The sequence below is a fragment of the Rhincodon typus genome, chromosome 25, assembly GCF_021869965.1.
Source record: "Rhincodon typus isolate 14 chromosome 25, sRhiTyp1.1, whole genome shotgun sequence".
Lineage (NCBI taxonomy): Eukaryota > Metazoa > Chordata > Chondrichthyes > Orectolobiformes > Rhincodontidae > Rhincodon > Rhincodon typus.
In genome coordinates, this window is record NC_063356.1 from 43,782,552 (window position 1) to 43,808,679 (window position 26,128).

Below are 26,128 nucleotides of genomic sequence, written 5' to 3' on the forward strand. Positions count from 1 at the left end.
AAGGAGCTCAGTCTGGTTGAATCTTACCTTACAGGCCACACGGTGGGGGCAGAATTTGCCAAAGCCCAGAGGAGGCTGGATGCGACGGAGCAATGTTACCACATCCAGGTGTTTGATCCGGCCCCTGTGGAGAATAATCAAGAAAACCACCAAATGAGCATTTGCCTGACTGGGTGTGTCTGTGTCTGTAAGAAAGCATGTATCTGTGAGTGTGGTGCGTGTTTGCATGTGTGTGTGGCTGCATGGTGTATGTGTAAGAGCGTGCTGTGTGGCTGTGAATGATGCATGTTTGAGTGTGGTGTGTGTGAGTTAGTGAGTGTGCATATGTATGTCTGCGTGCATCTGAGAGTAATGGTGTATGCCTAGGAGTGTGGGTGTCTGAGAATGTGGTGTGCATCTAAGGATGCGTGTATGTGTCTGTTTGTGTCTGAGAGTGTGGCGTGCGCATGTGAGTGTGTGTGTGTGTGTGAGAGAGAGAGATTGTGTATGAGAATGTGTGTGTGCGTATGACTGTTTGTACACGTGTCTTTGAGCATGTATCTATGATGGTGACAAGGATTTGTTTCTGAGAATATATATGTGGTGTCTGTCAGCACATTTATAAGTGATTCTGCCTGTGAGTGTCTGAGTGTGTTTACAACAAACTTACTTGGCCTCAGGATCATACTCAGCCCAGATCCTCTTAAACTCATCCAGGTGGTGAGGGCCCAGAATGGACCAATCACGTGTCAGGTAATCAAAGTTGTCCATAATTACAGCCACAAACAGGTTAATAATCTGTGAAAGGATAACAGTACTTAATATAAGGTGCAGTGTCTGACATATAATGCAGTGTATAGCGTATGGCACAATGTGTAATGTACAACAAGGTGTCTAATGTTTGGCACACTGTCGAATGGATAATGCAGGCACAGGCAACTCATGTATGGGACTGAGTCCTCTCTGATTGAGTGAATACACTGGCAGCCCTACACCATGAATCCTGCACGGGTTACCCTACACCAGGAACGAAGCTATACAGAGATCCTTCATTTACGAGACCTACACTCAGGACTCACACTGGGAACCTACACAGGGAATATTGCACCAGGAACCCTGCACTGGGAAAGCTATGATGGGAACCTTACACTAGGAACACTGTACTGTGAACCCTGCACCAGGAGCCTATACAGGGAAACTCAGACCAGGAACCTACACCAGGAACACCAAACTGTGAACTCTACACTAGGAGCCTACACTGGGAATGTCAAAGCAGGAACGTACACCAGGAACCCTACAATGGGAACTCATATTGAGATCCCTAAATAGGAATCTACACTGGGAATCTCAGACCAGGAACATACACCAGAAGGAACATGCAGTGAAAGTCCTACACCGGGACCGTAAAGAAGGAATATTACCAGGAATCCAACATCGGGATCCCTACATCATGAGATCCAAACTGGGATCACTACACCACAAGACCTACACTGGGAACATACATAGGTAACTCTACAGAGAGATCATTATACCAGGAACCGTGCACTGGGAATCCTACACAGGAAACCTTACACCAGGAACCCTACACAGGGAATGTTACAGTGGGAACCCACTAGCAGGAACCTTACGCCAGCAATCTACATTGGAATCTACTCTGTACATATCCAGATTCCAATTCTATATGACCTGGTGTCATTAGGACATAGCACATGCTCAATAGCTACTGCTAGTAGTTAACCCTTTAGTCCACAGACTGTGGTGGTTTGAGAAAGTAGCTCACTACCAACCTTCTCAGAACAGTCTGGGATGGACAATGAACGTAGTCAACCTGAGAACAAATTTTTAAGATAGCTATTCACCCAACCAGTCTAGGGTCACACTTAACATCAAGAGCTAATAATCATGAGCCCATCTGTTTCCATCTTCCTACAGACGTTTTCTGTCATTTATTTGAAAGCATGCCTCACAGTTCTCTGAGTGAAGATGTATCTCCTACCCTGGTATAACTTGTTTCTTTCCTTTGACCTTATATCTAACCCCCAGATGAGATTTTCACCCTGACCTGTACACGTTGGTGAGGGGGCTCCTGGCCAATTCTCACTTACCAAGAAAGCACAGAGCATGTAAAAACTGATGAAGTAGAAAACAGCAAAGTTGGTTCCACAGGTGTACTCTTCGCCAGGTTCGTAGTCAGATTCAGGGTCACAGAGTTTACCAGGTCGGCAGGCCAGCATAATCTCCTGCCAGGCTTCACCTGTAGCACATCTAGAGACAGCGACAACACAGTCAGCCACTGCAGGGGGCACTGCGGGGTGGGGGTGGGGGGGTACTCGGGCTCAGGGTGAAAGGTCAGGTTTGCAGTGAGAGGTCAAGTGGGAGGGAGCAGGCAGCCAGGAGACTGGGTTAGTCACAGGACTAGTCACAGGGCGAGCTGGCAATCGGGGGCAATGGAGTAGTCCATCAGGGGGCAGCAGGCCAGTCAGTCAGGGGGCGAGGGGTCAGTAAGTTGGGGGTGAAGGGGGCAGTTGGTCAGGGGGTGAGGGGTCAGTAAGTTAGGGGTGAAGGGGGCAGTTGGTCAGGGGGCAAGGCGTCACTCACCTGAATAGCAGGAGCACAGCTTGTGGGAACGTCTGGAAGTTGTTATTGCGATTGATTTGTGCTCCATCCACATTGGCAATCTTACCAAAGACCTGATCAACAAGAGAAGATGGCAGGGGTGAGACAGATGTCTCTACAGAATCTCCGAGAAAGGGTTTGCTTTCAAGATTACGGTGCATTGAGGTTTATGGACATCTTTGTACAGTTCTCACTTACTTGTGGAAATCACATATGTTAGAGGGTTAATGAGCATCTCACTCAGCTGGATGTGGAGTTAATGGAGCCTGGTCTTACCTGCATCCCAATGACAGCGTAGATAAAGAACAGCATCACAATGAGCAGAGCCACATAGGGCAGAGCCTGTCAGTAAACAAAAAAACAAGACTCAATACTCCTTTATAGAATTTGAGTATTGCTGTAAAGGCCCCTAATCAAAGTTTATTGTAAGAGATTTTTGACAAAGTTTTTGACACAAATATTTGACAAAATGTGTCCTTTTTCAGCAGAAGTCAGATCATGAAGCCCCGTGGCCTGAGGCATGTATCTACTAGATGGTGAGAAGGCTGATGCTGATATTGGTGCTGACACAGCTCCCAAATGTCCACTAGAACAGATCCTATTCCCACATCAGGGTCTCCACCCTTTTAGGTCACAGCCAGCCTCGCCAATAAACTTGTCACTGTTTTGATCAGGAAGAGGCGTAGATGAACAAACAGGAGTAGATCTTTCAGCCCCTTTCGCATATGCTACCGTTCAGTAATACTGCAGTTGATCTGAGCCATGGTTGACACACACTGGACTCAAAATTTTAACTGCTGTGTTCTCTACAGATGCTGCCAGACCTCCCGAGTTTCTGTTTCAGATTTCCAGCATCTGCAGTTTTTGTTTTATTTCTCTACTTTTCTATTCAATCCTCCTCGTGTTAAATGATAACATTGTTTTAGCTTTCCAATTTTTGTTAATTGCAGGCTAACCATTTGTAATTCATGCACTAGGACACCAAGACCCCTCTGTATCTCAGAGCTCTGCAATCTCTCACCATTTGGACAAGTTGCTCTCAGATCTCACAGAGCTGCTGATTATTACATGCCTTTAACTGTTTCCTTTCTTTCCTGCTCCAGCTTGTCGCTGGCTCTTTACTGAATTGATTGGCTGTTTGCAGTCCAGTCTGTGAATTAGCTAACATGGCTGTGCTCTTATACCTGGAAGGACTTGATGAACGTCCACAGCAATGTTCGAACCCCCTCTCCTCTGCTCAACAATTTGACCAGGCGCATCACACGAAATAGACGAAAGAAGGAGATGGAGATACGGGAGCTATCCTCTGACTCCTGAGAAATCACCAAGAGAACACAGGTTACAAAAAAGGAAAGAGCACGCTGTGTACAAACTGCATGGGGAGAGTTAAAGGGCAAACAGGAGACTAGGGCTGGGAGTTTGGAGGCATTGATAGGGACAGTGAGATGAGGTTCAAAAAAAACCAGGGATATAGGCAGTTCGGGACAGGGTGAGAATGAGGATGGGATGTGGAGAATTTGAAGGTTTGGGTAGCCAGTGAGGCTAAGGGAAATGGGAGACTGAGGGAGGGAGATTGGAGAAACCTTACATAACCACAAGAAATCTCAAAGTGCTTTCCCACAACAATAACTTGCATAAAATAATGTCAATGCGTATCTCAAGGTACTTCACAGGAACATTATTAAACAAAATTTCACATGTGGCCACATAAAAAACGAGGGAGTGGGATGAGGGTTAGGGAAAAATGATGAATGCTCAGGAGAGGCTATGTGTTTTAGGGAACTGGGTGAAGGCTTGAGGGAAGCAGTGACGGTTTCAGGTCTTAGGAGAGGCTGCAAGGAGTCAAGAACGAGGTGAAGTCTTATGGCTCGGGCAGACAGGAAGCCCTGGGGAGTGGGCAGTAAACAATCTCGCCACTCTGCTATATACTAATATTGGCACTGGCTTAAGGGCACTCACCAACAATGCCACAAGTGGGAGAAAACCCAGCATGCTTCAGTGTCAGCAAAAGGCACAGGCACAACTGCTCCTGGTGTGTGCCTGAATGCCAGGAATTAACATGATACCTAATCAACAAGAGAGGGAAACCAAGAGATTCTAGACCAGTTAACTCAGCACTTACTAACTTTAAAGGAGTCTTTTGCTCGGGTAAGTCAGTAAGTGAAGTGACTATAGTCCCAGAGGACCATAAGGCTGCTCTCTCATTGGAGAGAGATGACTGGTGCTGAGTTTAACCTGAAGGTCACCATGTCTCAGGTGAGGGAGAGAAGGCAGGACCTTCGTGATGACCTCAGATGGGATGTGAATCAAACCCACGTTGTTCGCATCACTCTGCATTACAAACCAGCCATCCAACCAGTTGAGCTAACCAGCATATGTTAGCCACTGATATCCATGACAAATCCACTGACTCACACAGTTACTTTGACTGTGCATCCTAACACCCTGCTTCCTGCAAGGACTCCATTCCATCTTCCCAACCTTTGTCGCATGTGTCCTGCTGATCCACCTTCCACCAGACTGCCTCCGATACCCTCCTTTTTCCTCAGCTGAGGACTCCCTCAGTGTGGTTGCTCAACCATGTCCAACCCATCTCCTACATTTCTGCCCACACCCCGTCCCCTCCCTCTCAGAACGACAATTGTGTTCTCCTTGTGCTCACTTTGCATTCCACCAGTCTCTGCATTCGAAGGATCATCCTCCACTATTTCTGCCCCCAGCAGGATACATCAACAAACGCTTCCTTCCTTCCCCTGTCATCATTCCATTCCATCTGGGACACTATGGTCCACTCCACAATCACCCCTAAAACTGTACGGCCCTCCCACAGCACCTTCGTATCCGCTCACAGAATCTCCTCACCTTCCAAGGCCCAGGTGGAGCACTGTTTCACTTGTACTTTTTTTCAATCTGGTCGACTGCATTCACTGCTCACAGTGTGGTCTTCTTTACATTGGCAAGAGCAAACGGAGCCTGGGTGACTGCTCTGTGGTACACCTCCACCCTATCTATGGGAATGACCCTGACCTCCCAGTTGCTTGCCATTTCAATAAACTATCGCACTCCCAGGCTAATATTTCCATCCTGAGCCTGCTACAGCATTCCAACAAAGTTCTATGCAAGCTGGAGGAACAACACCTAGTTTTCCATTTTGCCAATTTACAGTCTCCATGTCTAAACAATGAACTCCATAACTTCACAGCATGACCTCTGTCCTCCATTTTGATGACAAAATAACTCCATAGAGGCCGGTATTCTGTCACCAAGTCACCCTTTATTTACACATGCACAGTCCTTGACACTGGTCTAGCTCCCTCAGAGCCATCTCTCAGAGTGAGCAGAACTTCCAACACTCCTGTTTATATCTGTCAGCCAGGACTCCCTGATTGGTCCAGAATAACAGCCCCAATCAGGGAACTCATATTCTGTGAGTCCAGCTGGCTCACCTCATCACAACAACAGGTGACACTGCCTCTATCCCTCACATGTCAGTCTTTTTATATTTGCTTTCAGCAGAGCTGAAATACCTACCATTAACACCTACTCTAACAATAACTATGGAGCTCTCTACAACCATTACCACTCCCATTACCTTTTGCTCTCTCACCAGTAAGCTTAGATCAAAAGTCTTGGATCAGTAAGCTTCATATGGTCAGGAGGGAGAGATCACATCCGGACTGAGACACAGCCTGAGTGAGTTTTGGGGAATTTGGAGGCAGCATGGGAATTTGGTGCAGAGCGGAAGAGGTGGTTTTTGCTTCCTTTTCTTTAGCTCATAGTTTTAAAGTTTTTTTTAAACAGTTTAGCACAAAACAAAGTGACATCACAGGAAAACCATACGTTCATTGGTCGGTAATAGCTACTAATTTGACTATCTATTATAAATTACATTCGGATTAAAGGTAAACAGGAGAAATATTTACAGATTACAAACTAATCCAGTTTCTTCCCACAGTCCAAAGATGTCCAGGTGAGGCGGATTGGCCATGTTAAATTGCCCCATAGTGTCCAGGGATGTACAGTATAGGTAAATTAGCCATGGGAAATACAGGATAGAGTAGGGGTCTGGGTCTGGATGGGGTGCTCTTTGGAGGGCTGGTGTGGACCTGATGGGCCAAATGGCCTCTTTCTGCACAGTAGGGACTCCATGATTCTTCATCAGGGAGGGTTGGGGAAAGTTACCTAGATGCTGTATTTCATGAGGCAGTCACACCCAGGAGGCTGGATCAAAATCCTGGAATTCCCTCCCTAACGGCATTATGGGTCAACCCACTGCAGCTATTCGAGGTGGTAGCTCACCACCACCTTCTCACAGGGGACAGGCAATAAATGCTGGCTCAGCCAGCGACATCCACATCCCACAAAATAAATTTTAAGAACACCCCTTATATTAAGTACAGTAAACTTTGTTTTATCAAGCATCTTATGATTCAGCACTCACGATAACCAGCAAAAATTATATACCTCAAATTCCAAAAGTTTACTGTCGAATCGCAATCTCTACAATGTCCGAGTAGTTAGTTCAGGGTGTCAGTGAGAAAGCTCTCTGCTGGTAAGTTTCAACTTAGGCAAATGTGAATATTCCTTACCATCTAACATTCCCCTGACCGTCCCCTCTCTTTCACTGGCTCCACACCACCCTTCTCTACAGTTTAAAGTCCATCACTTTTCTATTTCTCTCTTCAGTTCTGAAGGAGCGTCATTATCAGACTCAAAAAAAAACTGTTTCTCTCTTCAGAGATGCCACCAGATCTGCTATGTTTCTACAACACTTCCTGTTTTTATTTCAGGTTTCCACCATCTGCTTGATTTTACTCTATTTGTGATTCAATGTTCACTTTCATCATTATGCTTCCATCAACTGCATTTGAAAGTGTTTGTCATTGAGGGGAGAAGTGGTTCCCACTTCAGTAACAGCGATGCAATTATAAAGTTGGGGAACCAAAACTCATGCAGCTGGTAACCTGGGGGCAGGGGAGCAAAAGGAAGGGGAGGGACATGATGGGATGGAGCAAGGAGAGTTAGTGTGTGAGGTACGAGAGGGACCACAGGAAAGGCCCAGTTAGTGGGCTCACAGGCCATGTTAATGAGTGACTGAAGAAGCGAGTTCTTCTGCCGTTATTCCTACACCAAACAGAGCTGGGGTTTAACGTCAGTAAGTGTTTAATTGACTGTCATCACACCTATTTCCATCCACACTGAGTTGGTTAGGGCTGCACTGCTCAAAGAAGCAAAGTGGGGAAGTTAGGTACAACACAGGCATGTCGAAAGTTCAGGATCGGATATTCTTGATCCCAATACCTTTCCCAGACTATCACAGTGCAATGGCCAGGTAGGAATTGGGGCAGGATTTAACGGTGGAGTAGGTTTGTGCCGGGTCTGAACACAAACCCACCTAGCTGTATATTCATATTCACAATCCAGCCCTCCCATATTGACTGCTTGGCCCCTCAACCAGGACAAGTACTCACAAGGAATGGGATCATCATGATGTTCTACCCCTCTGTGTGAACTACTAATGAAGAAATATTACTGTGAATACATCTAGCTCCCAGACTTCATGATGCTCACATTTTTAAGTACCTCTTTGCCAATTTGTATTTAATGCCAGGTTTCTTATTATTAGGCCAAGTCAGAGAGCCGATAAATGCAGGACTCAGTCTCTGTTACAGCTTTCTATCGATCATTAACACCATTAAGATGCTTTGAACATCAGAAAGAAAAACAATGGGCTGAATCTTACATTTCACTCACTAAATCTGAGTTATATTGACATTTTGGAGGGATTTCTATATCTTACCAAATGTGCCACATTAACTAACTAGCACACCCTATAGTATCCCTCACATCCAATTCTAGCCTCATGTTACCACACACCATTCCTTGATCAACTCACCACTCAGCAGGTATCCCAGGATCACCAGGACCTCTTGTGCTTGCGCCATCTTTAGAATGTGGACCCAAGACAGGTCCTGTCAGTCTGCCGCTGCCCAGCCTGTGCCTGCAGACATTTGCCCCAGACATAGCAGATAGGGGGAAATGTGGAACTCCTGCTGTATGGGGCAGTGAATAGGCGGGTGCTCTTCTTCTTCCAGGACCAGCAGTGCAGGCCACCAGACCATGCCAGCTTGGTCCATGGTTGCCACCCAATTAAAGCACTCTGGAGGAATGTAGGATCTCGGAAGAAAGTCAATGACCTTCTTCACTTCACCATTTCTCCACTCTGCCAACACCTCATACTCATTCCATCTCTGCTACTGCACCCACCGCCCACTAAGGCTCATGCTTTACCACTTCCACTGTTAGCTGCAATATCTTCCCTCACTCACTGTCACTTACCCTAACCCCTGATACCACTAAACCTGCATGCCCTCTGCGCTACCTATTCACTCACTCGGGACACCTCCCCACTCGCACCAACAGTAATACTGTGCCACCCAATTTCATCTCCCATAATATCTACCTCTCTCTCTCTCATTCCCGGGGGAGAACAGCCCACACTGGGGCAGAGAGACTCAAGTCGATGGTGGGCTGCCTGACATTAGATTCCTTTTAAGGAGCATTTCCTGATTCCGACCACTCTGAGAGCTGACTGACTGTGTCCAAGCCCCTCGACTGGAGTTGGAGGTTACACTGCACTTTCTGTGTCAGAATCCCCGAGGGAAGGCTATCCTGTTTGACTTGGCCAAGGCTAATGGCAAGCTTCCTGGCTTTGTGTTTGCACGGAACAGCACACAACAGTAAGACGAGCCTGGTATCTCTGGCTGAGGGGGCAAACTGCAAAATGGCAATGCAAGGCAGTGATGCCAAGAGGATCCAGGTAGGCTCAGGGTGAGTGAGTGCTATCACAGTGAGCAAAGAGACAGAGATCCAGCCTGGTGCAGTCCATGAGCTGGCAGTGTCTCTCTGTAGGCCCAGCGTTACACTGGAGAGTTACTGAGGCAGCCCAAGGGCCAGCACTGAAGGACTGTAGAGTCCTGTGAGAGGTTTGGAGATCTGCCATGAGGGGTCTTAGAGGCTGGATCATGTCAGATACCAATGTCTATGGACATAGGGAGGGTGTGGCTGGTGACCTGGAACATGCCCTGAGATAGAGGCACCTGGTCTCCAACATGGAGGTTCTTCAGAGCAAATGGTGAGCTGAATCGGTGGGGTACCCACTTCAGTGTCCATGTCGAGAGTTCTCGATATCTAGCTTGTTCGGCAAGTTCGATAAGATGGAATGCTGAATATTAATGAGGTGGGTGGTGCCATCAACAAGGCATTTAAACAAGCAATAATCCCCTCAATTATCAACTCACCTCTGCCCACTGAGGAACTTGCAACACCCTTTGTGAAAAGTATAAAAGCTGGTGTGAGGGCTCTTGTAGTGCAGTCAGGAGGACCAGGTTCAAGTCCTACCTGCTCTTAGATGTGTGTAGTAACACCCTCTGAACAGGTCGATTCGAAAATATCTAAAATGTCAAGAGTGGTCTCAATGAGCTTGTCGCCCAATTCTGCCTCATATCTCACCACAGCCCGGTTCTGAAGGAGGGTCACTAGACTCAAGACATTAATGCTGTTTCTCTTCACAGATGCTGCCAGACCTGCTGAGTTTCTCCAGCAATTTCTGTTTGTGTTTGTTTCACCACAGCCGACATCGCTCAGAGCACTCTGAAGGATTCTGCTCAAAGTGACTGGGTCCAGCCCCCCACAGGCTGTAAACTCAAGGTGCTTGCTTCTTTGAGTGTCTGAGTCGAATGGGATAGTTGATTATACCACACTACAGGATGAGAGTTTGATGACGAAGTGTACACTCCAAACAGAAGTAGCCCTGAGGCACATGCTCTGCACACAGCCAACCCCACATGCAGCCAGATATTTACACTGGAGTCGCATCGAGCGCTCAGGCAGTAGAGACCCCCACTGGAAGCAAGAGCTGTCTGTCAAAGGAATGCAGAGGTGAGCAGAGAGCATGAGAGAAAGAGAGAGACAGACAGACAGGGGTGAGAGAGAAGTAGAGACACAAGGAAGAGATGGGGGAGACAGAGAGAGATGGGGTAGAGAGAAAGAGTGTTGACGTGTGAAAGAGAACGAGACAGGGACAAGAGAGTCGGTGAGACAAGGGAGAGAAAGAATGAGACAGGGGACAGAGGGAGTGAGACAGAGGGAGAGGGAGTGAGACAGACAATGGGGAGAGGCAGTGGAGACAGAGGGCCAGAGTGACAGAAGGGATGGAAAGGGTGGGCAAAGAAAGAACGTGAGAGAAAGAAACTTAAAGGAAAGGCTAAAGAGAGAGAAAGGGAAATGCACAGAGAGGGGAAAACAAAAATAGACAGATGACCATAGAAGAGAGAAAACGTTTCCACAGAGCAAGCTCTTACACACACAAGAAACCCACAAACACTGTGCCAGTGGTGATGTGTCAGGGCTCAGCCTGGGTACACCAGTGACTAACTAGGCTCCTATGCTGAAACTGCATTGTTTACTGCTCAGCTGGCCATATTGACCTCCTACTGAGCAGTATGATCCAACACTGTCCTTGTGGCTAGTGAGGACTGCCGCAAACAAATTCACTACCTCCTGCTCTCTGCCACACAATGAGCTGCTCACATCAACACCCACAAGCTCACACCAGCTCAGAACAACACACACCGGCACACAACAGCTCACAACAACACACACGAGCTCACACCAGCACACACCAGTTCACACAAGCTCACACCAACCCCAGCTCACACCAACCCACTCCAGTCTACCCCAGCACACACTGGCATGGACAGAATGGGCAAGCATACCATGTGCTATCAATAAAAGAGCACACACACAACCACCGTGTCCTCTAGTCCTTCACATGTGCTTGAATCTGCAAGCACGCTCTGTCTGGGGAAACCAGAAACATCTCACCAGAGTCTGCTCATTGAAAACTCTCAGAGCTTACCCTGTGGACGTGAGAGGGAGCAGGCGATGTGAGCTGGTCAGAGCTGACATCAAGCTGCAAGGGACCCATGCTTCAGATGTGTTCATATTTATCCAAAAGTCTTTTGTTCATCCAACTCTGCATATCTAATGTCAACTAAGTAACCCTAATCCCGACACACACAAACCAAGCACCCACTGTAAAACACAGCCATGAGAATGAAGCAGAGCTGAGGCCAAATTCTTCACATTCCCATCTCATTGTTACAACATTTTCATCATCAGACCATCGTTACTTACATTGACCTCACTGAGGATCACATCGATAATACTGCCAATGACAATCAGGAAATCAAATACATTCCAGGGATCTCCAAAATAACCCTAAAAACCAACAGAGAGACAGGGTGTCAGAAAAGGAGTAGTGGAATGGAGGGAGAGAGGAGGCGGTGGGGGAAGAGAGGGAGGGCAGGAAAGGTGAGCGAGGGAATGGTAGGGAGAAGGGACCAGGGAAGTGCAGTTCTGAGGAAGGGTCACTGGACCCGAAAAGTTAACTCTGATTTCTCTCCACATGCTGCCAGACCTGCTGGGCTTTTCCAGTGATTTCTGTTTTTGTTTGTGTAGGAGAGGAGAGAGGTGTGGTGAGAAGAGAGAGCAGAGGGGAACAGTGAATCAGAGAGGAGCAGCAGGTGAAGGTTAGGAGAGATATGGAGCGATCCGGCCAAGGTATATTTAAAGAGAATAAACTTTCCAGAGGGTCCATGCCCTGCTCAGAGATGGAGAGGGAAGTGCTATTGGCTGCAGAGAGCATAATACTGATCCAATCAAATCCCCCGATGATCTGATCCACTTCCCACATGGCTACACCAACTGGTCAGGCCTTGCAGTGCAGGAGCATAGGTCACCTCTGGGATCTACAAAACCTCTGCTGGGACTTATTGATTACTCTGTTGAAGATCGAGAACCACTGAGTACTACTGAGGAATCCAGTAACCTCATCTTAATTGTGATCCACTAGACTACTCTTGTCATTTATTGATCCCGCACGGGGATCCTTTGAATCTCTACACTGCAGGCTCTCCTCTGAGATCCAGTTTCCTCTCTCTGGAATACATTGGATCTCTGAGCTTCAACTGGCAATCATTGAACTGAGATTCACGTTCCAATGCAGGATCACCAAACAGTTTCAGGATACACTGCTGGGTTCAATCTGACCCCTTGTGTCAATAACTGATCCCAGGATGATTAAAAACCAACCCTAAATTACAGTGAAATATTGGGTCAGCATGAAGGGGTAAAGTAGAATAAATAATCAGTGATCCACATCCAGTGGATGATTGAAGGAAACTGTTTGGGGAGAATAAATGAAAACCTTTGGAACCCGTTAGAGCAAACAATACAAACGAGGGGAGTGGACAGATTGCTAGTTCTTGCAGAAGAGGCAAAGGCTGGTTCAGTAGCCTCCGTCAACTGTAACTGTGAGAGTGAGTGAAAGAAAGAAAGAGAAAGGGATGAACAGAATTTATCACTGAGAGAGCTGGAATAAGAGAGAGGGAGAGAAGCAAAGGAGTGATTGTTAAAAGAGGGAAGGGGGGCGAAAAAGGACTGACCACTGTGAGAGTGAGAAAGATGATGAGACAGAGGAACAGGATTGATAACTGTGCGAGAGGGTGTAACAGGGCTGATCACTGTGAGAGTGAGAGAACGCATCAAGACGAATCACCGTTAGAGTGAGAGTTAGACAGAGGGAGAGAGGTAAAGGACAGATAGAGAGACAGGGAGGGAGTGAGGGTGAGAGAGAGCAAGAGAGGAACAGGATTAACCACTTAGAGAGTGTGTGTGAAAGAGAGAGTAACAGAATCATAGAATAAACAGGACTGATAACTGTGTGAGTGAGAGGGTAACAGGTCTGACCACGGAAAAAGTGAGAGAGAATATCAGTACTGATCACAGAGAGTGAGAGAGTGTAACAGAACTGACCACTGTGTGAGTGAGAGGGTAACAGTGAGACACAGTCCATTACTCACCAATTACAGCTCCCTTCTAGAAGGCATGAAAGAAGAGAGAAGCCACAATGAACAGGAGTAACGTTGAAAGCAGGGCGCCCTGTCCCCTCATCAGATTGACACCCCATTACCATCCACACCTCTGTCAGTTTCCCACTTTTGTCTGCTTCAGGCAAAACCCCAGCCTTGACCTCGGGGAATGCAGCCTACTCCCCTTCATATCTCCCACCCTGTCCCTGACTGGTTGCTTAGTGACCAGGTAACTGAGCAGACAATGACATGTAGAGGAGGCTTTTGCTGCAATAACATTCCAGTCGAAAGTTTGGTGTCTAAAACCAGAGGACATGGGATAGAGCGGGGGGAAGTATACTGGTATGGATTGAAAACTGGTTTAGGGACAGGAAACAGTGAGGAGGAATGAATGGATCCTTTTCAAGTTGGCAGGTTGGCTTGGATTGCTGCAAGGATCAGGGGTTGTGGCCTAGCTACTTATAATCTCAACCAATGATTTGGATGTGGGGATTAAATACAATATTTCTATATTTGCAAATGGAACAAAACCACATGTGAATTTGGAGAGGCTGAGTGAATGGTCAAGTATTTGGCAGATGGAGTGTAATACATATCAATGTTCTTATTGTTGTCGGCAAAACAGGAGTAGAGATTATTTCTTAAATGGAGACAGGCTGGAAAGTGTCAAACTTCAAAGGGACTTTGGTATCCTTATTCATGAGGCACTGAAAGTTAGTAACAGGATTTGAATACAAGACCAAAGATGTCTTACTGTATTTGTATAGTGCCTTGTACAGCCTTGCTGAGAGCACACCTGGAGCATAGTCTGCCCAGGTAGAACTGGGGCACACAGTACAACGTAAGGGACAAGCTATTGAAAGCTGAGATAAGGAGGAGTTTTTTCATCTCAAAGATGGTGAATCTTTGGAACTCTCTACCCCAGAGGCTGTGGAGACTCAATGATTGAGCAATTTCAGGGCAATGCTTAAATGCTGTCTACAGTGCAAAAACATCGAGGGATGCAGGTATAGTCCCGGAAAATAGTGTTGAAGTAGAAGATTAGTCATGATCTAGAACAGATTTGATGGGCTGAATGGCCTGCTCCAGTTCCTATTTCCTATGTTCTTTGTGCAGTTAAGACTGCCCCATACCTCATCTCAAGATCACACACCCACTCAGGAACCAGCATTTCAACGGTAATCCCACAGGAACCAGCATTCCTGCTGTTAATTCTATGGTTGTATCCCCACTGTACTCATATTGTAAGATAAATAAGACAACAGCCCATGCTGTTAGGGTGAAGGTACGGCATGGATACAGGAATGGCTGACTGGCAGAAGGCAGAGAATTGGGATAAAGGGGTCCTTTTCGGGATGGTAACTGGTGACTAGTAGAGTTCCGCAGGGGTCTGTGTTGAGACTACAGCTATTCACGTTATACATTAATGACTTGGACGAAGGTACTGACAGCACTGTTGCCAAATTTGCAGATGACACAAAGATGGGTGGAGACGCAAGTAGTGTTGAAGAAGTGGGGAGGCTGCAGAAGGACTTGACAGGCTGGGGGAGTGGGCAAAGAAGTGACAGATGGAATGCTAAGTGGGAAATTGTGAGCTTATGCAATTTAGTAAGAAGAATAGAGGCATAGACTATTTTCTAATGAGGGAAAAGCTTCAAAACTCTGAAGGACAAAGGGACTTAAGAGTCCTAGTTCAGGAGCCTCTTAAGGTGAACATGCAGGTTCAGTTGCCAACTAAGAATGCAAGTGCAATGTTAGCATTCATTTTGAGAGGGCTAGGATTCAAGAGCAGGGACGTACTGCTAAGGCTATATAAGGCTCTTATCAGACCACATTTGACATATTGTGAGCAACTTTGGACCCTGTTTCTAAGGAAGGAATGCTAGCATTGGATGGAGTGCAAAGGTGGTTTACAAGAATAATCCTGGCGATGAAGGACTTGTCATTGGAGGACTCTGAGGACTCTGGGTCTGTACTCTATAGAATTTAAAAGAAGGGGAGGGATCTCATTGAAACTTATAGAATACTGAGAGGCCTGGATGGAGTGGATGTGGAGAAGATGTTTCCACTAGTAGGAAAGATTAGAACCTGAGGGCACAGGCTCAAAGCGAAGAAATGATCCTTTAGAACTGGAATGAGGAGGAATTTCTTCAGCCAGGAACTCATTGCTGTAGAAAGTTGTGGAGGCCAAGTTATTCAGTGTATTTAAAACAGAGATAGATAGGTTGTTGATTAGTAAGGGGATCAAAGGTTATGGGGAGAAGGCAGGAGAATGAAGTTGAGAAACAGATCAGCCATGATTAAACACCGGAATAGATTTGATGGTCCGAATGGCTTAATTCTGCTCCTATATCTTATGGTAAGTAGCATTCCAACAGTAACCTCAAGGGGGAACCAATATTCACACAGTAATCCCACAGTAACCAGATTCCAATCAGTATTCTCGTAATAATCACATGGTAACCATCATTCCCGCAGTAGCTAGCATTCCCACAGTAATCAGCATTCATACAATAATCCCATGGTAACCAGCATTTCCCACTATAATTCCATGTTAACCAACGTTCCCATTGTTACTGCATGGTAACTGATACTCCCACTGTAATCCCATGGTAACCTGCATTCCATAGTGACCAACATTCTCACAGTAACCAGCATTCCTGCAATAATTATTCCCACAGTAATCACACGGTAACCAGAATTCCCAGAATGAATAAAGTGGAGTTGCAGGTAGACAGGGTGATTAAAAAGGTGTTTGTCACGTTTGCTTTCCTTGGTCAGTGCACTGAGAATAGGAGTTGGGAGGTCATGATGCAGCTGTTACAGGACATTGGTTAGGCCATTTTTGGAATACAGCATTCAGTTCTGGTCTCCCTGCTATAGAAAAAATGGTGTTAAACTTGAAAGGGTTCAGAAAAGATTTACAAGAATGTTGTTGGGATTGGAGGGTTTGAGCTCTTAGGGAGAGGGTGAATAGGATGGGCTTTTTTCTCTGGAGCGTCAGAGGCTGAGAGGTTTATAAAATAATGAGGGGCATGGATAGGGTGAATAGCCAAGGCCTTTGTCCCAGGGTAGGGGAGCCCAAAACTAGAGGGAATACGTTTAAGGAGATAGAGGAAAGATTTAAAAGGGACCTAAGAGGCAAAATTTTCACACAGATGGTGGTGCATGTATGGAATTAGCTGCCAGTGGAAGTGGTGAAGGCTGGTACAATGATAAGACATTTAAAAGGCACCTGGATGGGTACATGAATAGGAAGGTTTAAAGGGATATGGACCAAATGCTGGCAAATGGGACTGGATTAGTTTAGGATACTGGATGGCATGGACGAGCTGGACTGAAGGGTCTGTTTCCACGGTGTACATCTCTATGACTCTAATAATCCCACAGTAACCAACAGTAATCCCATAGTGACCAGCGTTCCTGCAGTAATTACATGGTTCCTAGCATTCCCACGATAGCCAGAATTACAGTCTATGAGTCTGAAATTCCATTCTTTGTTTCACTCAGCCTCATACGTACTTTAGCTTTGAAAGCACAAAGTTTAAAAACCATTTCCAATGCGAATAGCCCAGTGAAGACTACATTCAGTATGTCCGACAACTGGTTCATCTCCTCTGATTGCTCATAGTGCTGTGGAAAGAGATAAAGAGGTCAGGATCTGAGCAGATATCACAAATTACAACACTGAGCATGCCCTTCCAATCCAACCTGAACCCTCAGCCCAACCTGCAACTCTGAATCAGTCCTAGACTGTGACATCTGACCCTCATCCCAACCCTGACTCTCACCCCACAGTGACCTCTAACACTCTGCCCAACCAAAACTTTCATCAAAATCCTGACTCACTCACCTCAACCTAAACTGCCATGCAACTCTCACCCCGACCTCTAACCCTCACCACAATCTCAAACCAGTACGCAGAACACACCCAAATAACAAGGCAAATTATTACTCAAATGGGGGGCAGATTCAAAGTGCATCAGTGCAGAGGGATCTGGGCATCTTTGTGAATGAATCGTAGAAAGTGAGTATGCAGGTGTAGCATACAGTAAGAAAGGCAAATGGAATCCTGGCATTTATTGCAAAAAGACTGGATTATAAAAGTAAAGATGTGTCATTTTAACTATATAAGGCATTGGTGAGACCACAGCTGGAGTATTGTGTCCAATTTTAGTCTCCTTACTTGTGGAAGGATGTGGTGGCACTGGAGGCAGTTCAGAGGCGGTTCACCAGATTGATTCCAGGGAGGAAAGGGCTGTTGTACTAGGAGCAGTTGAATAACTTGGGCTTGTACTCACTGGGGTTCAGAAGCATGAGAGGGGAATCTGATTGAGGTGTATAAAATGTTGAAGGGGATTGATAAGATGGACATTGAACAGATGTCCCTCCTTGTGGGACAGTCTCGAACAAGAGAGCGTAGATATAGAGTAAAAAGAGGTAAGTTCAAAGCTGAGATGAGGAGAAACTACTTCTCTCAGAGAATTTGTCGAACTCACTGCCCCAGAGTGCAGTGGAGGCAGAATCAATCAACAGATTCAAGAAAGAAATAGATATGTTTCTGATGAAAAGCTAGATAAAGGGCTATGGGGAGCAGGCAGGAGAGTGGAGCTGAGACCAGGCATCAGCCATGATCATGTTAAACAGCAAAGTAGGCTTGAAGGGCTGATTGTCTACCCCCACACCTAATTCCTACGTTTCTGTATTTACCCAGGGAATATTAGACAGTTTAATATCTGGATTAATCAGCTAATGTAACTGGGCAGAGCACAACAACCAGGCTCTGAAATAAATGCCTCCTACCCTCCCACCAAAACTACCCAAAGATCTGAGTACTTGCCCACTTCACTTACCTCACCCTGCACCCAGCCACCTCCTCACTCACTCACTCACTCAGCCTCTCATCCATTAACTCGCCCCATCACCAATTCACTCAGGCTCTCACTTATTCACTCAGCCCCTCACACTCACTCACCCAGCCACCTCACCAATTCACTCACTCACTCCCTCCCTCACCAACTCCTCACCCCCTCACTCATTCCTTCACACCCTGCACTCATTCATTCAAAGTCCTGAGATATTTGAAAACATATCTGAATATGACAGCCACTTTCATGGCCTCTCTGTCCCCAGCTCTCTTACGAAAACTAGATTTCCTCCTGAGAGACATTATTGGTTCATTTTTGCTTCAGCTGAGATTGTTGACACCACTGAGAATGGGCACTGTGGTTGGATTGGGGAAAACTCCTCAGATATTGCCAGCGCACTCAGCCAAGTGCAAGATCATCAGTGCCATACTGACAGAAACGGCCTCCACACAGTCACTCCCTCTGTTCCCAATATTTATTGCCCTGAAATCCTAAATCCCACTCCCTCTCTGACCCAAACTCATCCATTCCACTCTCTCAACCTATTTCCCAAACTCCCCACCCCCCAACCAAAACCACATGTGCATACAAAAAGCATATCATATGTACATCAATGTGAATATACACTGCAGTGGGTGGTGCTCACTCACCTGCATCCCAAGACAGATGGTATTGAGCAGGATGAGGGCAAACATGAGGTATTCAAAGTATGAGGAGGTCACCACATACCACACGTTGTACTGATATTTGTTCTTGGGAATGTACCTCATGAGGGGTCGTGCCTTCAGGGCATACTGGACACACTGACGCTGCACAGGAGACAGAAATACAATTAGCAACATAGCCCAGGAAAGGACAGAGCCAGTGGGAATGGCAAACACAACCAACAAAAAAGGGAACACGTAACATCCAGAGAAAGGATGTGGGTGGGAATTATTACTGTAGTGGGGATTATTCCTTGGGTACAGGTTGTGGGTAGTATTATTACTGGGGTGCTTCAAGTGGGTGAGAATTGTTAAAGGAACAGGGATTATCACTTGAGTACAAGGTATGATGGAGATTATTACTGGAACACAAGGTGTGTGTGAGAATTATCACTGGGGAAACAGGTTGTGGTTGAGGACTGTTATTGGAGAACAGAGTGTGGTAGGATTGTTGCCTGGGTAAACAGTGTGGGTGAAGATTTTTTCTCAGGAATGAGATGTGGGCATGGTGTGTTACTTGGGTACATGGCAGATGAATCAGGATTATTACTTGGGTATAGGTGCAGTGAGGTTTGTCAGTCGAGTGTGAGGTGTACACAAGGAATGCTATTTGGGTATCGGCTGTGTTTGAAGATTTTTTACTCGGGTTACAGGTTGTAGGTAATGATTGTTACTTGGGTTTTGATGGGGACTGATACTCAGTACAAAGTGTGAATGAGGAAAATTACTTGTATGAAGTGTGGGCATGGATTATTACTCAGGTACAGGTGCAGGCAAAAACTGTCACTCAGGAATGAGAGGTGAGTGACGATTGTTACTCAGATATCAGCACTGGTGTGGATTGTGACTGAGCTACAATCTGTGAGTGGGGATGATGACTGGGCTACATGGTGTCGGATGGGGTTAATTACTGCAGAATGAGGTGTGGATGTGGCTTGATTAATGCAAAGCGTACCGTTTATGTATAACTCAATATCATTTTTAGAATTTGGAATTCAAATTAGAGGTAGATGGGTATTAGTTACTTCTATGAAAAGTTTTCTTTTAAAAAAAAAGATGGTCAGAGGGTCCTTTTGGAATACTGAGTGAATCCATCATTTTGTCAGAAAGCAGGTAACTGCTGACTCCTGAGAAAATGTTTATGTTGTTGAGTTTACAGCAGTTTGGTAAACATTTAAAACCATTAGCTTTGTTCCCAGTTCCTTCTCTAAGAAGGATCCCAGATTGAAAGAAGATAGGTTCAGAGTTAATTTAGCTTGTCTCCTAGAAGGGCAGTTCAGGAAACCAGTTACCTCAGCAGAAGGAATTAGATTGTAAAGCTTTCAAACCAGGCGAGTTTGACTGGAAATATGCACATAATTAGAACCGAGCATGTTTAGGCTCTCAGAATTGTGAAAAATTTGTGTTGAAGATTTGGAATGGATTCAGTGAATTGTCTCCGCAGTCCACAGCAAAGAAATTGTCAGGATTCAGTTAATTAGAAACTTAGAGTAAAGATAGGGGCGTTATTTCTCTGGACTTGAGACTCTGCCATGTATAATGTTGGGCAACAAGCTGAATCTTTCTTTTGCTGTGTTTTGTGGTCTTTCTAACTCTCTTCTGCATTTTGATCGCTTAGTTTACTGTCTTTCTTCTTTTTGCATTGTTACATTCTGCCCTGTGTTAAAGCAAGTCTGCAGCCTTGTGCAAACATATCCCAGCGACTAACCACCAGATTAACAAATTAAGCAAAGACAAATATCTATCAAGCCAGGTTTCTTTCTGGGATCTGACATGTCCAGTAGTACCATCACCTTAGACTGTAACAAATGTTACTGGCATATTGAGTGTGGGGCAATATTATTATTCAGGTATGCAGTGTGGGTGAGGATAGGACTGTTACTTGGGTATGGGCTATAGATGAGGATTATTACTCGGATACAGGCTACGAATGAGGATTGTTACTCAGGCATGGGCTACGAATAAGGATTGTTACGCAGGTACGGGCTACAGATGAGGATTGTTACTTCGAACAGGCTACGGATGAGGATTATTACTTGGGCACGGGCTATGAATGAGGATTGTTACTCAGGTACGGGCAACGAACGTGGATTGTTTCTCAGGCACGGGCTACGAATGAAGATTGTTACTCGGGCACGGGCTACGAATGAGGACTGTTACTCGGGCATGGGCTACAAATGAGGATTGTTATTCGGGCACGGGCTACAAATGAGGATTGTTATTCGGGCACAGGCTACGAATGAGGATTGTTATTTGGGCATGGGCTACGAATGAGGATTGTTACCCTGGTATGGAGTAAGGGTGAAGGTTTTACTTGGGTATGGGCTATGGATGAGGATTGTTACTCAGGTACGGGGTGAGGGAGAGGATTGTTACCTGGTTTTTGTCGAGCTCACAGTTCTTGTATTCAGCCTCTCCCTGTTCCTGGAACGTTACAATGACAAACCCCACAAAGATATTCATCATGAAGAAAGCAATGAGAATGATGTAGATGATGAAGAATATTGAAATGCCGACTCGGTAGTTGTAGATGGGGCCCATGTCTTCAGTGTGAGAGTCAATGGCTTTGTACAATAACCTGAGTGGCAGAGATAACTGTTACCTCTGGTCTGGGCATTTAGTCAGCACCCTGCATAATCCTTAGCTCGCACTTTCCGTTAAATCAATCCCATAGCAAATCTTAATTGCAATACAGCAAAAGGGAATTAAATGAGAGGAACCAGGGAAATCCTTCAGTTGACTTACTCACCCTATCCCAAATAAGTGCTTGGACCACCCAAGCCCCAGTACCAATGGAACCACAGCTTTAAGTATAGTCAGAGTCGGTACCCTGGGGACTCAATGAGACAAGCAGATTTGACAGAGATTCTGAATGGTCCTTGAAAATACCGACAATTATTACCCCTCCCTCAGTACTCACTCAGCCCCTCCCTCAGTACTCACTCAGCCCCTCCCTCAGTATAGGGGGAGGTGGTGGCATAGTGATAACATCACTGGACAAGTAATCCAGCTTAATGATCTTGGGAAATGGGTTCAAATCTGATTGTGGCAGATGGTGAAATTTGAATTTAATCAAAAATGTCTGAAATTAAACACTAGCCTAAAGGCAACCATGTAAATATTACTGATTGTCCTAAAAATCCAGCAGGCACACAAATGTGTTTTGGGGAAGAAGACTGCCATTCTTACCTGGTCTGGCTACATGATTCTAGATCCACAGCGATGTGGCTGGCTCTTAACTGCTGTCTGGGTAATTAGGGATAAGCAATAAATGCTGGCCTGTTCGGAAATGCTGACATCTCATGCATGAATAAAAAAAGCATCATTTGGTCCCTCCTTCAGTACTACCAGCCCTGTCCTCAGTACACACTCGGCCCCTCCCTCGGTTCTAACCAGAGCCCCAGCCTCGGTACTCACTGGGGCCACCCCTCGAAGGTGGAAACTGTAAAGAGAGCCATCATCGCCAACAACACATTGTCAAAATTGAAGTCGCTATTAAGCCACATTCGCTCCTGGACTGAGAGCTGATCTGGTTCACCATAGACAATGAACTGTCCTCTGAGTGAGAGGAGAAAGGAGGGAGCAGGAAAGAGACAGAAAGAAAGGGGTAGAGAGAGGGGTAAGAGGGTTGGGAGAGTGGAGTAAGATGATGTAAAATGAAGAGAGTGAAAGAGGGAGAAGGGGGGACAGAGGGGCAGTGGAGAAATTGTAGGGGGAGAGACAATGGATAGGATAGGGAAAAGGAAGAAAGAGAAGTTGGGGAAGACAATGGAAGGGAGTTTAGGGGTTGGGGTGTAGCGTGGGGAGTGAGGGGGAATGAAAGGAAGTGAGAAGAGGCAAAAATACGAGAAGGAGACAGGAAGGCAGAGGTATCAGGGATAATGGAGAAAGAGGGCAGAGAGAGTGGGCCAGGGATTGGGAGAGGGGAGGGAGGGAGCGGGGGGAGAGAGAGAGAGAGAGTGGGAGAGAGAGAGAGAGAGAGCACAAGGGGTTGGGAGATAGAGTGGGGAGAAAGGGCGAGAATTACAAAGAGGGAGGAAGGGATGGGAGAGAAAGTGAGGATGAGAGGGAGGGAGGGACAGGAAGAGAGAAATAATGAGTGCAGTTTTCAACAGACTTTCAAATATGGCAGAATAAGTTGAGAAGGATGTTGCATGACACTTGAAAATCTTGGTTTTTATAACTGAGACACTGCATACAAAAACAAGGAAATTATGCTGAACCCTTAAGTAAGAACTGATCGATCCCAACAGTCGTATCATTTTCAATTCTGTGCATCACTTTAGGAAGGACATCACGGCCAGAGGAAGAGTAGAGGAGAGTTTTACTAGAATTATTCCAGAATGAGGGATCGACTGCAGAAGCTGTGATTGTTATAGAGGTTTAACAGCTTTTTCAACTGAGGTGTTCCAAATGATGAGGTAGATATAGTTCATGCAAGGAGTCTGACAAACAATGCAGATGAGTTGAGAGCACAAATTAAAACATAGGGCTGAGATGTCAATGCTGTGACTGAGACACGGTTGAGAGAGGGGCAGGATACAGGATAAAAGTTGTCCCAGTTTTGGCCAGGAAACCTATTACAGTAGTTAGAAGGTATGAGACATTTGAATAGAACTTAAAAACCAGAAAGGAGCAAGCACATTGCTGGGAGTGTCCTGTAGACCCCCTGATAATCCGAGAGAAACATGTAGACAAATTTCAGGGAAGAGGAAAAGTAATGGGGTAGCATTAGCAGGAGAGTTCAACTTCCCCAATATTAACTGGGGTCGTCATAGTGTGAAAGGCTTGGAGAGACAGGAATTCTTAAAATGTATCCAGGACAGCCTTTTAAGCCAGAACGTGGAAGACCCTACAAGAGAGAGGATGGTCTGGACTTAACTTTAGGTCACAAAATTGGGCAAGTGATTGAAGTACCAGTGAAGGAGCATTTTGCAGACAGCAATTGTAACTCCATTAGATTCAAGTTTGTTATGGAAAAGGGCAACGATGGGCCTGAATTCAAAGTTCTCAAATTGAGAACAGGCTGCTTTTAATAAGACCATATATGATTTGGCCAGAGTGTGCTGGGAGCAGATACTTCCAGAACAATGGGGTGCATTCAGGAAGGAAAATGGAGAGTACAAAATCCTGGATACCGAGGAATATACAGTATTGGATTAAGAGAAAAAGGAAGGCTTATATCAGATACAGAGAGCACAAGACAGAAGAAGCCCTACAGGAGTGTAGAATATGCAATGGGGAACTTACAGAAGAAAGCTGGAGAGCGAAAAGAGGATATTGAAAGATACTGACAGGTAAAATAAAGGAAAATCCTAAGGTGTTTTACAGGTACATTAAGAGTAAAAGGAGAATGTTGAAAGTGTAATTTATATATGCAGCCAGACGATGTAGGTAGGATTCTAAATGAATACTTTTGGTTTGGTGTTCACTGGTGAGAGGGATAACATACCTACAGAAATCAGGGAGAAGGACTGTGATACAATTAAAGAAATTAGCATAGACAGAGAGGAGGTTCTGAGTGGTCTGGCAGGATTAAAAGTAAATAAATCTTCTGGGCCAAATGAAATGTATCCCAGTTGTTGAGTGAGGAAATGGAATAAAATAGCAGGGATGCTTGCGAAAATTTTCAATTCCTCTCTGGCCACAGGAAAGGTGCCAGAGGACTGGAGGGACAGACAATATGGTACCATTATTCAAGAAAGAAGCAAAAGATAAACCATGAAACTACAAGCTAGTTATAATCACAGTGGTGGGGAAATGGTTGGAAGCAATTCTGAGGGACAGAATTAATTTGCATTTGGAGAGGCAGGGATTAAGCAAGAACAGTCAGCATGGTTTTGTTAAGGGGAGGTCTGACCAATTTGATTGAATTCTCCATAGAGGTGACCAGGTGTGTGGGTGATATGGACTGCATGGACTTCAGCAAGACTCCTGATTAGGTTCAGCATGGGAGACTGATAGCAAAGGTAAGAGCCCATGGGATCCAAGAAAATTTGTCAAATTGGATCCACAATTGGCTGAGTAGCTGGAAGCAGAGGGTGATGGTAGAGGGCTGTTTTTCTGATTGGAACTCTGTGTCCAGTGGGGTACCACAGGGGTCAGTGTTGCGCCTCTTGCAGTTTGTGGTTTATATAAAATAATTTAGACTTAAAAGTAGCAGGGTTGATCAGTAAGTTCACAGATGATACAAAAATTGGTGGGGTGGTAAATAATGAGGAGGATAGCCTTAGATTTCAAGACAATATAAAGGGGCTGGTCAAATGGGCTGATCAGTGGCAAATGGAATTCAATCCAATATCCAGATAAGTGTGAGGTGATGCACTTGGGCAGGACAAACAAGGCAAGGGGAATACATGATAAACAATAGGGCCCTGTAAAGCACTGAGGATCAGAAGGACCTGGTGCGTGTACACCAGTCCCTGAAGGTATCAGGAAAAGTGGATCAAGTGGTTAAGAAGGCATATGGGATAGATGTCTTTATTCGTTGAGGTACAGAGTTTAAGAGCCGGGACGTTATGCTGGAATTGTATAAAATGTTGGTTAGGACACAGTGTTCAGTTCTCGAATCCACAGGGTGCAGAGGAGATTGACCAAGGTGTTGCTTGGGCTGGAGAATTTCAGTTATGAAGAGAGATTGGACAGCCTGGGGTTATTTTGCTTAGAACAAAGGAAATTGAGAGGGGACATGATTGAGATATTTAAGATTATGAGGGCATAGATACGGTAGACAGGAAGAAACCTTCTTCCTTGATGGAGGAATTGATGACCAGGGGCACAGATTTAAGGTTAATGGGCAGGGAATTTAGAGGAGATGTGAGGAAAGGTTGCTCGCCAGAGGGTGGTGGGGATTTGGAGCTCACTGCCCGTGAAGGTCAGAAGTTACACGACACCAGGTTATAGGTTTATCTGAAATCACAAGCTTTCAGAGCCCAGCACTCCAGAAGCTTGTAAGTTCAGCTAAACCTGTTGGACTATGACGTGTAACTTCTGACCTTCACGGGCAGTGAGCTCCAAATCCCCACCA

General features: G+C 45.6%; 1 protein-coding gene across 1 annotated transcript in view; it reads right to left on the reverse strand.

Moving 5' to 3' along the window:
* Positions 1-26,128, reverse strand: part of LOC109922317 (voltage-dependent L-type calcium channel subunit alpha-1S-like) — a 139,287-nt gene that overhangs the window by 25,246 nt on the left and 87,913 nt on the right. The window contains exons 24-34 of the mRNA XM_048611855.1: positions 22,519-22,659; positions 21,478-21,679; positions 19,048-19,206; positions 17,052-17,162; positions 11,794-11,877; positions 3,780-3,908; positions 2,872-2,937; positions 2,578-2,669; positions 2,085-2,244; positions 650-777; positions 28-124 (exon numbers count right to left, since the gene is read on the reverse strand). Of these exons, the coding sequence (XP_048467812.1) occupies positions 28-124; positions 650-777; positions 2,085-2,244; positions 2,578-2,669; positions 2,872-2,937; positions 3,780-3,908; positions 11,794-11,877; positions 17,052-17,162; positions 19,048-19,206; positions 21,478-21,679; positions 22,519-22,659 (1,369 nt within the window). The remainder of the gene's footprint in view (positions 1-27; positions 125-649; positions 778-2,084; positions 2,245-2,577; positions 2,670-2,871; positions 2,938-3,779; positions 3,909-11,793; positions 11,878-17,051; positions 17,163-19,047; positions 19,207-21,477; positions 21,680-22,518; positions 22,660-26,128) is intronic.